The 14,499-nt window shown below is 44.3% G+C and overlaps 1 protein-coding gene across 4 annotated transcripts in view; it reads right to left on the bottom strand.

Annotated features, from left to right (window-relative positions):
- Positions 1–14,499, bottom strand: part of STK39 (serine/threonine kinase 39) — a 335,094-nt gene that overhangs the window by 222,278 nt on the left and 98,317 nt on the right. For all 4 annotated transcript variants that reach the window (XM_066279983.1, XM_066279985.1, XM_066279984.1 and 1 more), the window contains exons 6-8: positions 6,377–6,486; positions 6,024–6,125; positions 3,376–3,509 (exon numbers count right to left, since the gene is read on the bottom strand). In XM_066279983.1, the coding sequence (XP_066136080.1) occupies positions 3,376–3,509; positions 6,024–6,125; positions 6,377–6,486 (346 nt within the window). The remainder of the gene's footprint in view (positions 1–3,375; positions 3,510–6,023; positions 6,126–6,376; positions 6,487–14,499) is intronic.

The raw sequence follows: 14,499 nt of genomic DNA, 5'->3' as shown, positions 1-14,499 counted from the left end.
CTCCACCAGGCCAGCTCTCTTTTTCAGGAAAGGTCCATGAATACCAAGGTTGAGAGAGAGCATGACCCCTTCTCAGCAAGGCTGAGAGCTCCAGGACAGGAATGAGTATGCCCTGGTCCCTGCTCCCCTGAGATGTATTTTCATTAACGACTAAAAAGTACTCAGCAAGACCAGGGTTTTGATGCCATTCAACTACTTTCAGATTGTAAGTATTTAATCCACATGCTGGCAACAGAAATAAATGTAAATTATCAAAAATCTTGCGTTCACTCTGCAGCCCATTTGAATCGGGTTTCTGAAACTCTTCTCAATGAGTCAAAATCATCCCCAAGTTGCAAACACTCAATTAATTCCAGTTATTCAAGAAATACTACTGAGAATGACCAGGCGGTGATGCAGTGGATAGAGCATCGGACTGGGACGCAGAGGACCCAGGTTCAAAACCCCGAGGAAGACGGCCTGAGCGCAGGTTCATCTGGCTTGAGCAAGGCTCAAAAGCTTGAGCCCAAAGTCGCTGGCTTGAGCAAGGGGTTACTCTGTCTGCTGTAGTCCCCTCAGTCAGGCACATATGAGAAAGCAATCAATGATCATCTAGGGTGGTGCAACGAAGGACTGATGCTTCTCATCTCTCTCCCTTCCCGTCTGTCTGTCCCTCTCTCTGTCTCCATCAAAAAAAAAAAATACGACTGAGTATGTGAGACAGAACAAACACTATGAATAGGAGGATATAAAAATGAGTGACACAGGCTCTCTTTCTGAAAAACACACAAGCCCACAAGGTGTCGGATATGGAAGTCAGTATCTGTACACAGTGTGATAAGTGCTACAAGAGGCATGTATTCAACATATGGAGGAAAATTAAAATTTGCAAAAACTCCAGTCAGGAAGAAAAAGGCAAATAATGAGTGGCAATCCCAATTTATTGACTATTTAGGACCTGTAGGCACTGTACCGTCCACTTGAAGTATAGTACCTTACTCCATCCTGACATCAATCCTTTGAAATAGGTGTTATTAGGCCCAGTTTACAGACAAGGAAACTAAGTCATGCAAATGATGATAAAGTGGAGCAGGGAACCTCATCCAGGGTTCTGACTCTAGTAAGACGGAGCCCTTGAACTAAGTGCCAAAAGACAGGTGGACGGGGGACAGAGAGAAAGGAAGAGCCCCTAGACAAAATAAGCAAAGGCAGAGAATGCAGAAGACAGTCGTGCTTTCTTTCAGAATTGTGCAGCAATTTAATGTTTACTTATTAATTCAGGAGAATACATATTTTAAAACTGCATCCTCTATAAGCAGTAATTCAACACTATTGTCTTTTTTTCCACTCTCACATTTCATGAAGCTTCCCCCCCAAGACTTCCCACATCCACGTCTTTTCGTTAAAATAATCACATGGGAAATCTGTGCACCACTAACACTCTCTGCTCCACAGGACAACGGTATAGCAGCGAGAACAGATTGAGATACAAAGAAAATATCTAAAAGAAGTCCTTAAACTATTAATACTATGCAGATCAATAACGTTACTAAGAGAGTACTCTGAGAGAAAGACTCTGTAAAAGTCTGATTGTACGGCTCTTTTCTAAAATAATATTTTTGCACTAGGGTCATGGGAACCTGGTATGTGAATTCATAAAATAAATAAACCCTAAAAAAGACTTTCAAGATTATTAAGAAATAAGGACGGTTTGTTAAATATAATGCATGAGCATCTAATATAATTTATTTTTACCAAATTACAAACCTTCTAAAGGAAGACACTGCTACATCATTAAGCACACAAACAGTTCTGCGCTGCAGAATCCTTTTCTGAAAGAGCTGGAAGTGTGACAATACACATCACCACCACTAGGTGGCATCTCAACTAGTTCAAGAACCACAGAGACCATCAGTAATAACACAGAGCTAACTGGAAAGACAAGTACTTCTCTCATTGGGCTTTGCAGGATTACACTGTTTCCTTGTTGATGCCAAAAAGTTATGTTTGGAGATGACACTCCATACAAGGGGAAGGCAAGCAAGTGTTGCGGAACCAAATTAGAATCTAAGAGCATTTTTCACCCAATCAGAGAGCGAAGTAGGAACCTTAATAAGAGATCAGTATAACATCGGAGGAAAAACGAGCCTTACAAATCCAATATAAAGGGCAACTAGGATGTTTAAGCAGAAACAGACTATAGGTGTGACAAAATGATCACCCCTTTTACAATAAATAGTTTCAAGATGCTTAACATCAATCAGTCCTCAGGCCTGGCTCCATGAAAAAGGTGACCGATACAGCAAAGACGAAGGCAAATTCAGTAGCATGTAAAGGAATGAAGAGAACAGCTACAAAGAATGGGGAGAATAATGTCTTCTGTGTGTAATGCACAGACATGTAGCCTCCTAAGTTGATTACTGTGTAAAGGTAAAAAAGGCTTAAGTTTTACATAGAATTTAAGATAATAAAGGAATTCTTCAAAAAGCAGGTCCTTCCCTGAAAAAGGAAGTTTCAGCAGAGAAGCCAGTTTTCATGTTTTAAAATAAAACTATCAAACCAGACCCTAGAGTGGGTAAGGGTAGAAGGTAACTTTTCACTCTTCTCCTGGTCTGTGATCTACATTCACTGCATGTGAGGATGGGGCCACACACAGCCAAGCCTGACAAGGGGACCCTATCCAGACCAGGCCTGTGTGTGGTTCACATCATTAACATTCTCCTGTAAGTGATAAAGGATACCTGCTCTATTATTATCTCTCAGGATATTTCAAAGTCCCTGAAATTAAGAAGGAAGACACAAACTCAGAAAACAGACACTACAGTATGGAGGCAATCATGGAGAATAAAGAGAAAATTCTTAAGTTAATTTAAAACAAGTTGCTTCTGTTTGCACGATTAATCTTTCTAATGCAAAAATATCAATCTATTGATAATCTTTTAAACAGTACAAACAACTTGTTCTGCAACTAAAAGGAAACTCATGCAAAACTGAATAGATCTGCCGGATTTAGACTGGAGCTAGCAGGATATTCAAATCCTGAGAGGTCAGCTCAACCTACCAGTGCAGAGTATTAGCTCAGCTTCTTGATGCACCACTACCGGTTTCTTTTGATTTCTGTTTTACTTCATTTCCTTTGATGACAGAGCCGATACCTAACAAGCGCAGTGAATCTTATTAACACTAAAACTTTCCTCTGCCTCCCCCATCTCCATGGGCTCCTTTCCCTTTGAACCCATGCTGTCTTCCACTAACATCTTGGAGCTCTGCGGGCCAGAGCAGGATTTCCCTTGCCCTGCAAGCACCTTGCAGGCGTCCCCACACAGCCTTGCCCCTCCACAAAGCTTTGTCGTGGCTCAGACCAGGTCAGTAACTCATTCACCACGCCTGACGTACCTTTTGGAAGGATCCTTCTGCAGACACAGTGAAAGTAATTTTCTAAAGGACTTGCCATACTTTTTCATCATTTCCTTATCCTCCACTCCTGTTTCTAAAGTGGGCGGATCATTCTGCAAAGTCAACATTAACACCTATGGCAGGAAAAAAACAACATAAAGACAGAACCTCAATATAGCAATTGCTGCAACTGATTTTTAAGTTTTCACAGAAACATCGAACACCAATCTTGGTTAGGAACAACCCTGCTCTCCCATGATTAGAACTTAACAGAAAGTGTGTACTGAAAACATTCACTTCTCTTTACAAATCTGTTCACGTGCCCTTTAACCTTTTTGTTATTCCACTGACAGAACTTACAAAATCTGCTCTGTGTGTTAAGAATGATCTCCCAAAGGCACAGGGACAGTTTCCTGGGAACTGGTTCTCACACAGCCACGAGGAGCACACAGCTCCCTCCGGCATGGACTTGGTGAGGACGGGGCTCCCTCCGGCTGGGAAAGGGGGGAGGGACGGGAGAGAGAGCCAGCGCACAGAGCATGTGCACGTGTACAGGTCATTCATGAGCAAGAAACTCAAGGCTTCTGTAACATTATCAACCCTAAAAATAAATTCACAACATCCCAGAAAATAACATGATTTCCTTTTTTTTTAAGTGAAAAAAACAACAAAACAAAATTGCTTAAGGGTTTGGCAAAATACAGTGGCAAATCAAAGAGGTAAAACTTCCACTCTTCCAGGCATCAAAACTATTTGATTAAGAATAGAAGTTGACCTATACAACATACAACGAATGAAGCTCATTAATTCATAAATCAGCCTTAACTTATGCAAATGCTATACATGCCAAGACACTTCTCAAACACTGCCAGATGCCTGAATGGGTGAAGGATTAAAGGGACAGTCTATGTTGGTGGAGGATAATAGCAAACAGAAGGAAGGGGGAGAACAGTGCAGTCTAGAGAAAAGGCCGCAGGACTTCAGGCTGGGAGCAGCAATGTGATTCTGGATTCAGGTGGGAAATGCGAAGTAGGGAAATAAAGAAAACAAGAAATAGGGAAAAAAATGTAGAAAAACCAAATGGAAGAAAAAGTCCTTCAAGTTGCTTCAGTGCTTTGCCTTTGAAAGGTCACTTTACTGTTTACAACTCAAATTACTAACAAAATCAGATATATACACACACACACCACAAAACCTTAATTATATTAATACATGTGTACACATATGTATGCATGCATGTATGTATGTATGTATGTAAAAATATAGAGAAAAACAATGTAACGAACTATACTAAAACCTTAACAAGGATTATCTGTAATTGATGAATTATGAATGATTATTTTCCTCTTTATTCTTATTTGTACTTCCAGATTTTCAACAATAAGAATGTGTTGGTTTTTTTTAAGCAAGTGAGAAAGAGAGACAGAGAGAGGGAAAGACAGAAAGGGAGAGAGATGAGAAGCATCAACTCATAGTTGAAGCACCTTAGTTGTTCATTGATTGTTTTCTCATGTGTGCCTTGACCAGGGAGCTACAGCAGAGCCAGTGACCCCTTGCTCAAGCTGGTGAGGCCACGCTCAAGCCAGATGAGCCAGCACTCAAGCCAGCGACCTTGGGGTTGCGAAACTCAAGTCTACTGCATCCCAGGCCGATACTCTATCCACTGCGCCACCTCCTGGCCAGGCAGACTATATTAACTTTTTAATCAGGAAAATTATTTAATGTTTTTATCCTCATGGCTTTTTCTTTTAATCCTCCTAAATTTTTCCAGTACAGTATTTCCTAGGAAAAAGTTGAAACAAACATGGACCATATTCTCTGTAAAATACTTTCATAATTTCCACTCAAATACTTTGGCCTCAAAACAAAATCCAATTAAATAAATTCACCCTGGTACCATGATCTCAAAAACTAAAAGCAATAGTGATGTAGGCCAGTTACAAGAATCACAAAAATCTAAAAAATAGTATCCAAATGTATGCTGTTTCCTAAAAATACAGGGCTTGCTTATTTCAATGAGTCACCAACGTGACACTATGAAACAGTAAATGTTATAGACTGATGTTTTTTTATTAAGAAAGGCCTCTTGCCTGACCTGTGGTGGTGCAGTGGATAAAGCGTCGACCTGGAAATGCTGAGGTCCCCGGTTCGAAACCCTGGGCTTGCCTGGTCAAGGCACATATGGGAGTGGATGCTTCCAGCTCCTCCCCCTTCTCTCTCTCTCTGTCTCTCTCTCTCTCTCCTCTCTAAAAATGAATAAATAAAATAATTAAAAAAAAAAAAAAAGAAAGGCCTCAAAATTTGGGAATCCATCTACAAAGATGATATCACTATAATCTATTTTTTTCCTTGGGGTGCTGGGATATTCTGCTACAAAAGAGTAATGGCCAGCATTCATCACAGTTATCAACCTCCATCAACCAAACTGATCATATCCTTTACTCCACCCTGTGCTAGGAATGTAAAGTAGCTTCAAAGCTGGGCATTGTGCTACTTTTGTCCTGTTCTGTCCCCTGAGACCATCAGACAAGATTTAACTTGGCTGCATTCCTTAGGTCTAAGAGAAAAATGACTGTGTTTAAGAGGACTACAGAATAGATTCTGTTAAACCATATTTCAAACCCGACATTATTTCCAATGGTAATTACTTTCATGGGAGGATATTTGTGATAAGGCGCTGCTCCTGTTGCTAATTCAATGGCAGTTATTCCAAAACTCCACATGTCAGCCTTGAAGTCATACCCTCGCACCTACGAAAGGAACCGGAAAGAAAACACAATTATACAGTAGGCACGTTACTCGTCGTGAAGTCCACATTACATCAGAAGTTCACGGCTGTGTATGCAGATCATGGATACTAATTTGTTAAGGCCCAGCAAATCAGGAATTAGACTTGACTTATATAATGCATTCTAGTAACACAGTTACCCTGAATAAAATCTTAGTGTGTTAATAATACGTACTACTGTACTATGTCAATCAAATCATCCTTTTTTTTTACCTGTTCCATGACTTCGGGGGCCATCCAACATGGGGTGCCAACGAATGTTTTTCTTACTTTATTCCGGGTAACATCACCCCCTGTGGCCAAGAAAGCACTCACCCCAAAATCTGAAAGGAAAAAAAATCACCCTAAGATATTACTGCTTACAGATTCTGACTTCTTGAATAGCCCTTCCCCTGGCGACCTTTACCCTGGTGGTGAACCGCCCCAGACAGGGTGGTGCTCTCTCGGGTGCACACCAGGGCTGTCCGCCACCCGCCACGCCTGCATCACAGTGATGGGTCGGCAAGCCCACCGGTCCTGGAGCTCAGCAGACCAAATTATATTTTCCACCAAAAAAGGTATCAAAAGTGGTAACTGACCACAAATGATTACATCAATAAAAATATAAACACATTCCCAAATGCCTAAATATAAAGGATCTTAGCTTTTAGCTAAGATTCATTTTAGAAAATAATTTCTAAGAAAAGCCCCTGAGGCAGTAAAACCATTACGTGATGTAGTTTCTTTTTGTTTTTCTTTTATTATGATTATTTCCTACCCTCTTTAACTTAACATCATCAATGTTTGGGGAGTGGGGTTTTTTTAATAAAGGATGAATAACCCCCATCTTTATATTCCCATGTCCTTGCTTAAAGCGTTCTCTAACCCTTCCACCAGAACCATGACGGCAATCCACACACTCCGGTTCCGGAGCGGCATGCCCAGTCCACACACTCCGGTTCCGGAGCGGCATGCCCAGTCTGTCTGCATGGACCAACTCCACACAGTGGGGAGTCTCCATCGGAACCCTTCCACCAGAACCAGGACGGCAACCCACACACTCCGGTTCCGGAGCGGCATGCCCAGTCTGTCTGCATGGACCAACTCCACACAGTGGGGAGTCTCCATCGGAACCCTTCCACCAGAACCAGGACGGCAACCCACACACTCCGGTTCCGGAGCGGCATGCCCAGTCTGTCTGCATGGACCAACTCCACACAGTGGGGAGTCTCCATCGGAACCCTTCCACCAGAACCAGGACGGCAACCCACACACTCCGGTTCCGGAGCAGCATGCCCAGTCTGTCTGCATGGACCAATTCCACACAGTGGAGAGTCTCAATCGGTAGAGGTGGGGTTTTCTTTCAATGTTTGCGTTCTGGACAATTTCCAGATAGAAATTTGTATAGATGGAATTAAGTAACACTAGAAGTTCTTTTTGTGAGAAAATAAATTAATTCGGCATATTGTCTACTCATACATGCATACAGGGTGGGGCAAAAACAGGTTTACATTTGGAATATGCAAAACAGTTTATTCCTGTATTATTACTTATTAATTTCCACACAAACAACTGTAAACCTACGTTTGCCCCCCGTATATGCAAAAATGATGTCTGTATGATTATTAATGTGTGTGTTTCTTAAATTTTTACTGAAGGTTAAAATTATTAGTAGGTATCAACTATATATGTATTTAGCGCTAGTACAGACCTTCCAGTCAGAGCCAACTCAACGACAGCTCAACAGTAAGCTGGAATATAGTTATAAAAAAGGACAGTCGACACCTCAAAACCCCGCAGCAGACTATGCAGTGTGAGGCCCTTCAAATGCTCATATAAATCTTCTTTGCTGGTTGATTGCCAGGATGTCAGCAATTAACCAAAGAACAATGTCAATTACAAACTATGGCCAAAATATATTACCATTTGCTCTATGTCTATAATATTACGGTATGCCAGAACAGAACACTATTCCCCGAGTTGAAATATGTTGACTATTTCGTTTTATTTACATTTAAATTTACTCAACTCAACTACAAGCAAAAGGAATAAAAATTGACAGTCTTTGTTCCAACTACTCTCATATTAATATTAGGAGTATATTTTGAAAATGCTATAAAATTTAATTTGCACAAATGTGTCAAACTCCAAAACTCTAAATTTTTATATTGTGGTCAGAAAAATTAAGTTTTGTGAAAGAAAAATATCTCTGGAACCCATGAACCAGTTACCTACAGGAAGGAGGAGATAAAATTCATTCTCGTATAGAAGAGCTAGGTGAACCAAAGTATTTGTTTGGATAGAAGAAAAGACAATTTAAGGCTTTCAGAAATAGTATTTTCAACTTCTTTTATATTTCTGAAAAGAAGTTCACCAATGACTTTGACATCCATTTTTATTAAAATAATTTGGTAACATATTACAAATAGATAGATAGATAGATATGTCATCTGTAAATAACTAAGGGCATGGGTAAAAGCTGCTTTAAGAAAAAAAGATTATTTTAAATGCAACTGAAGCAACCCCAAACTCTCTTTCTAAAAGATAGAATCTAGACATTAAAAATCTATATTTAATATTAGATTTTTTAAGTTCCTTAAAAATACCATCTGATTACATTAGACCTTTTTAAAGCACAAAAACAGCAAAGTAAGATGTATAGTAGCAATTCATTATTGACAATACCCCTTCAATGTAGCTTTAATAATTCACAAATTTATTCACAGCCTCCACTTAGAACACTTACTTTAAAGTTATAAACAGAGTGTTAAACATCTTTAAAACTCAAAACAAAAAATTCCATAAGCAGAAAACACCACTCTTAACATCTACTCACATTTATGATTACAGAATGAATACACAATTTGCTCCTATGTATGACTAACATGTATACAGAAAGACTTATATGTACTGAGAAACAGGACATTTTGACCAAAGTACATAGTATGCTTGTGTCAACAGGAAAACTGGTATATTCTGTGGAAACAGCTTCCCTAAGACAGTGAGGGAGGTGGCCGGGCAGGAACCGTGAACAGCGAGTGCCCTTGTTCCCTAAGGGTTACATCTACACAGCCACAGGGAGTGGAGCCAGAGACCCTTCAGTCAGAAGCCACGAACGTCTCTCTAGAAACATGGACTCTACGGCTACACAAAAGCTAGCTAGCCCCCTTCCTGCCTCCAGGAACAACTGCATCTCACCCAGAAAGAAGGTGGTCTTCTGTAGCTTTTTTACAGGCTCGCGCATCTTTTGAATCCATCCATCTCTCTCCTTCCCCACGGCCACTGCCACGGGTTAAGTCAAGATTCCTGTGGCAGCCTCCTCCCTCCTAAAAAAATCCTTAAAGGTGCCCTGCTCCCCCACAATAAAGTCAAAATCGCTCAGGACACATGCAAATCCGACTCCCTTTCCTTGCCTGCCTCATCTCTCACCACTCCTTTGAGCTCCAGGCCAGCTCAGCTGCTTCCTCTCCACTCCTTGCCCTCCCAGTGCGCCTCTGCCCCGCTGTGCTGTCCTCACCCAGGCCAGTCCCCACTGCTCCCTCCACTGAGGGTGGGGCCAACAGCAGAGCACAGGCTGCTGGGGCTGCTGGACTGAAGCACCTTCGTCACCTTGACTCTCGGTGCACTGGGGTTTTTCAAGGCCCTCCTTCGTGTCCAGGAGTGGTGAGTTTGGTGGGCATCCATCACCTTTGCCTAATTTGTGGTGTGCTATTTAAGTAACTTTGGGAATTGTTTTATTTTGATACATGAATGCTAAACCTTGTGGAGAATCTGCAGCGTTTGGCTGCATAGCTAGCCACCTGATTTGGAAAGCGGCCAATCCTCCAGAAAACAGCATAGCCCTAACTGGCAAGGATGAGTACCACAGTGGTCAGAGAAAGGACAAGGCTATCCGCCACCCTTGTGACTCCAGCGAGGCACCTCCCTTTTCTGGGCCGCTGACTCCTTATTAGGCTTCTCGGTTACACCTACTTTTATATTACTTTCATATTTCTAACACTGTCCTACTTCTTTTCACCATGTACCAATGTGCTTTACAATAATTCTTAAGTAGATCAATAGCTACTATGCTCTCCTTTTAGAAAACAAGGTACTTAGTAGGCTCAGCGTGAGCATTTTTTCACAGTAATAAATACACAATATGAGAAAGATATGCTTCCTGACCTTTATGTAGGAGAAAAAAACATGAAACACTAAATAACAAAATCATGTGTAGAGCAAACGCTGTGCCACGCTGAGTAGAAAGAGAGGAGCCAGGACCCTCAGAGCTGTGCAAGGCCACACTCAAGCGGGCCGTGGGCCTGGCCTTGAGGATGAGGTGGAGATGTGGGCAGGCGAGCCTGAAGAGAAACAGCACGAGCAAAGCACAGCACGCGGTGAGCCAACCAGGAAAACCGGCCGGCAGCGGCAAGGGCCAAAAGCTCAAGTCCTACAGGGGCCAGCCAGGAATATAGAGAGGGGAAGTGGGTCCTGAAAACAAGCAGCACCATGTCAGTGATTAAGGGCTCCTGGAACTTGGTGGCGCAAGAATGGCAGGAGGTGCTGGGCCCATCGGGTGTTCTCGGGGCCCTCCTGCCCTAGGTCTGCAGCAGGCTCTGCTCTCAGCTGGACCAGAAAGCTGCCGCAGATGTCCCAATTTTCCCAGAGGAAGCCAAACATCAAGGTTTTTATGTAAAATCTTTTGTGTTGTTATTATTGGCAAAAGTTTTTTTTTTCAGTAGAAAAGCAAAATAAAGTAATCCCACCTGCCTGATTTAGCCTGCAAAACTAGTTTGCCAACTTGTTCTTTTTTTTTTTTAAATATTTTTTATTTATTCATTTTAGAGAGGAGAGAGAGAGACAGAGACAGACAGACAGAAAGGAGGAGCAGGAAGCATCAACTCCCATATGTGCCTTGACCAGGCAAGCCCAGGGCTTTGAACCGGCGACCTCAGTGCTTCCAGGCCGACACTTTATCCACTGCGCCACCACAGGTCAGGCCAACTTGTTCTTATGATGCCTAAAATGTACCTAAAATACTCAACCACACAGCATATGGAACTACTGCTGTGACACCACGACCGAGGTGGCCAGCCGGCAGTCTGACCCAGGATGCCCAGGCCTGCGAGGTTCTGGCGGCACAGGCTTCAGGACGCCAGAGGCAGCTGCTGGGCCAGCAGCAGAGACACGCTGCTCGAGGAAAGCGCCCTGGCCGCCCTGACGCTCGGCGCCCTGGGCTCTGCACGGCCCTCCTTCGTGTCCGGGTGCGGTGCGTTTGGTGGGCAGCCATCACCTTTGCCTACTTTGTGGTGTGCCAACTAAGTAGCTTTGGGAATTGTTTTATTTTGATATGTGAATGCTAAACCTTAAGGAGAATCTGTTTTCTGTGTCTAAGTACAGATAAGTATGAGCCAGGTAAATCCTCAAAATGATACGATTATCAGGGAAAGTAAGTCACCTGTTGACAGACATGGATGCATATTAAAAACGCAATTACTGGCCCTGGCCGGTTGGCTCAGTGGTAGAGCGTCGGCCTGGCGTGTGGAAGTCCCGGGTTCAATTCCCAGCCAGGGTACACAGGAGAAGCGCCCATCTGCTTCTCCACCCCTCCCCCTCTCCTTCCTCTCTGTCTCTCTCTTCCCCTCCCGCAGCCAAGGCTCCACTGGAGCAAAGTTGGCCCAGGCGCTGAGGACAGCTCCATGGCCTCGGCAGCAAGGAAGCAACACCCCAGATGGGCAGAGCATTGCCCCCTGGTGGGCATGCCAGAGTGGATCATGGTCGGGTGCATGCAGGAGTCTGTTTGACTGCCTCCCCACTTCTAACTTCGGAAAAATACAAATAAATAAATACATAAATAAAATAAAAAGAAATGCAATTACATTGGTGAAAGGCAAAGTAGTTAGCACACAGAAAGTGGCTAAAATATTTGAGTTAGACTCCTACTGTTGCATGAATAGAAAGAAAGATTCCAGGTAGGCCTCAGTGTATGCTAAATCCCTAACCAGGTCTTTATCTAGTGAGCTAGATGCTAAGTACCAGAGTATAAGAGCATTGCACCTGGAGTGTCACATGTCTGCTGCTGGTTCACCTGTCATTCACCCAGAAGGACAGTGAGCAGGGTTTTTCTTGAGCTTACAGAACAACTGTGAGAAACTTGCAGGGGCTTGTTTGCTGATAAATGGCAAAAGTCGGCTTAAAACCTGATTTCCTTAAAACCTAGGAGTGACACTGTGGCTGAGCAACCAGCCCCTACCTACCTCGGCATCTGCAACAGCCAGCACTACCCAAGAGGAGCTGAACTGTGCATGAAGAAAATGGCTTAGGTCGCTTCAAGCCTTGGCTAGAGAGGAATGGAATCACCATTTGATAGTTCAGAGCTTCCTAACATGTATTCAAAATGGGTTACAACACTACAACAGATAATGATCACCTCAGACCTCCACGTGGCTGGGTGGGACTGGGGCGGGGGCCCCCAGACCTGCAGGCCCCTGGCGCTCCCCTCTAGAAGCAGCTTCTCCAAAGGCCATGCTCTACCAGCAAAGCAGCGCCAAGACTGCTGAGGAGCCCAAGCAGCCTGAGCCGCAGCGATGGGAAGCCCCCTGCACTCCTGCGGCTCTCCCCAGGGAGGAGGGAAATCTGGCACAGCCATCGTGCGGGATGTGCAGGAAAGGAGGAAGACTAGAAGCAAGGAAGGTCACAGCCACAGCCCAGGAGTAAAACCAGCATGGCCTGTATTTGAACAGAGATTCCAGAAATGTGAGAGGACAGACTAATCCTGAAGAAAATGTGATGATTTAGTGGCCACTGGAATTGAAAGAGGAAGGAACAGAAAAAGATGAAATGACTTGCCAAGAATACCTACAGCAAGTTAGTGAGGGTCTGAATACAACCCACAGTCCTTCACAGAGGAGGGAGTCACTTGGCCTCAGTCTTCTTTTTCTGGAAAAAGTCTATTTTTCTATACTGATGAGGAAATGCACAACGGAGTGATGGGGTTAATACTCTACAATTCCTAAGCTCTTCCCTGACTAAAGATCAATCTGTGATTCCCTAACAACGAAAAACTAGTTTGAGGTTCTCTCGTTAATCCTAAATGTCATATTTATATTCTCAGAAAAACAATCCCTTCATGATTTGGTTTGAGTCCCAGTGTTTTTTTCTCACAAGAGACTCTCAAGACTTTACTGGCAAAACTGAAATGTTCTCTGAAGGCCCAGGCACACGGTCAGGGCAGCCAGCACCCGCCTGCCTGAGCCCCACAGGGTCCTGGAACGGCACCCCAGCAGTGCTGGATGATTCGGTCAAAGGAGCTGAAAGCGCTTGGCTAACGGACATGATAATCGGGTAAATGCTGCGTCAGGAGGAAACAGTGCTAGGAGCCTGTTGGCTTCCACATACATGACAAGTTATGGCCAGGGATGGCTGCCCTGTTCTGTGCAAGTGCCTTGTGGGGAGAGATTCTGACCAGAAAGTGCGAGATCACAACTGCATTTTAGGAAAGTGAATGTGAGAAGCTAAGGGGTCTGGCGTGCAGCTGGAAGAGGCACATCTCTGAGGCCGCAGTGGTGAGAGCTGTGACTTCCAAGCCCCGTGCCTTCCTTCTCCCACCGAGTGGATCTGGGGGGAGAGACGTCTTTGAGTAACCAGCAAACAGAAGGTGACACCTTTAGTTCTGAGTGTAATATGGAAGACATGTGTTTTTTGTTTTTTTTTCATTTTTCTGAAGCTGGAAACAGGGAGAGACAGTCAGACAGACTCCCGCATGCGCCCGACCGGGATCCACCCGGCACGCCCACCAGGGGCGACGCTCTGCCCACCAGGGGGTGATGCTCTGCCCATCCTGGGCGTCGCCATGTTGTGACCAGAGCCACTCTAGCGCCTGGGGCAGAGGCCACAGAGCTATCCCCAGCGCCCGGGCCATCTTTGCTCCAATGGAGCCTTGGCTGCGGGAGGGGACGAGAGAGACAGAGGAAAGCGCGGCGGAGGGGTGGAGAAGCAAATGGGCGCTTCTCCTGTGTGCCCTGGCCGGGAATCGAACCCGGGTCCTCCGCAAGACATGTGTTTTAATATATAATTAAACCCAGCCTTTTCCACCAGGTTTTGTTTATTTTTGTTTTTAAACTCGGTTGGAACCACTCCCCACTCTCCTGGAGCCCTGCCATCGTAGGAGTGTCATCAGACCTCCAGGAAGGTCGGGGTGGAAACGGGAGGGCTGCTCCTCGTGCCTGGGAGGAACCCTGCAAGCCGAGGCAGGGAGAGCTCGGTGCAGAGGGGACGCAGTGAGCCCCCCGGTGAACGCCCCCCCTCTGGGTCCCTGTGCGGTGCTCAGCAGAACTCAGCGAACCCAGAGCAAGAAGCAGAGCCCAGAGCCCAGGGGA

Source organism: Saccopteryx bilineata, chromosome 5 (genome assembly GCF_036850765.1).
Source record: "Saccopteryx bilineata isolate mSacBil1 chromosome 5, mSacBil1_pri_phased_curated, whole genome shotgun sequence".
Classification (NCBI taxonomy): domain Eukaryota; kingdom Metazoa; phylum Chordata; class Mammalia; order Chiroptera; family Emballonuridae; genus Saccopteryx; species Saccopteryx bilineata.
Note: the sequence above shows the minus strand (reverse complement) of the source record. Positions and strands in the feature narration are given on the sequence as shown.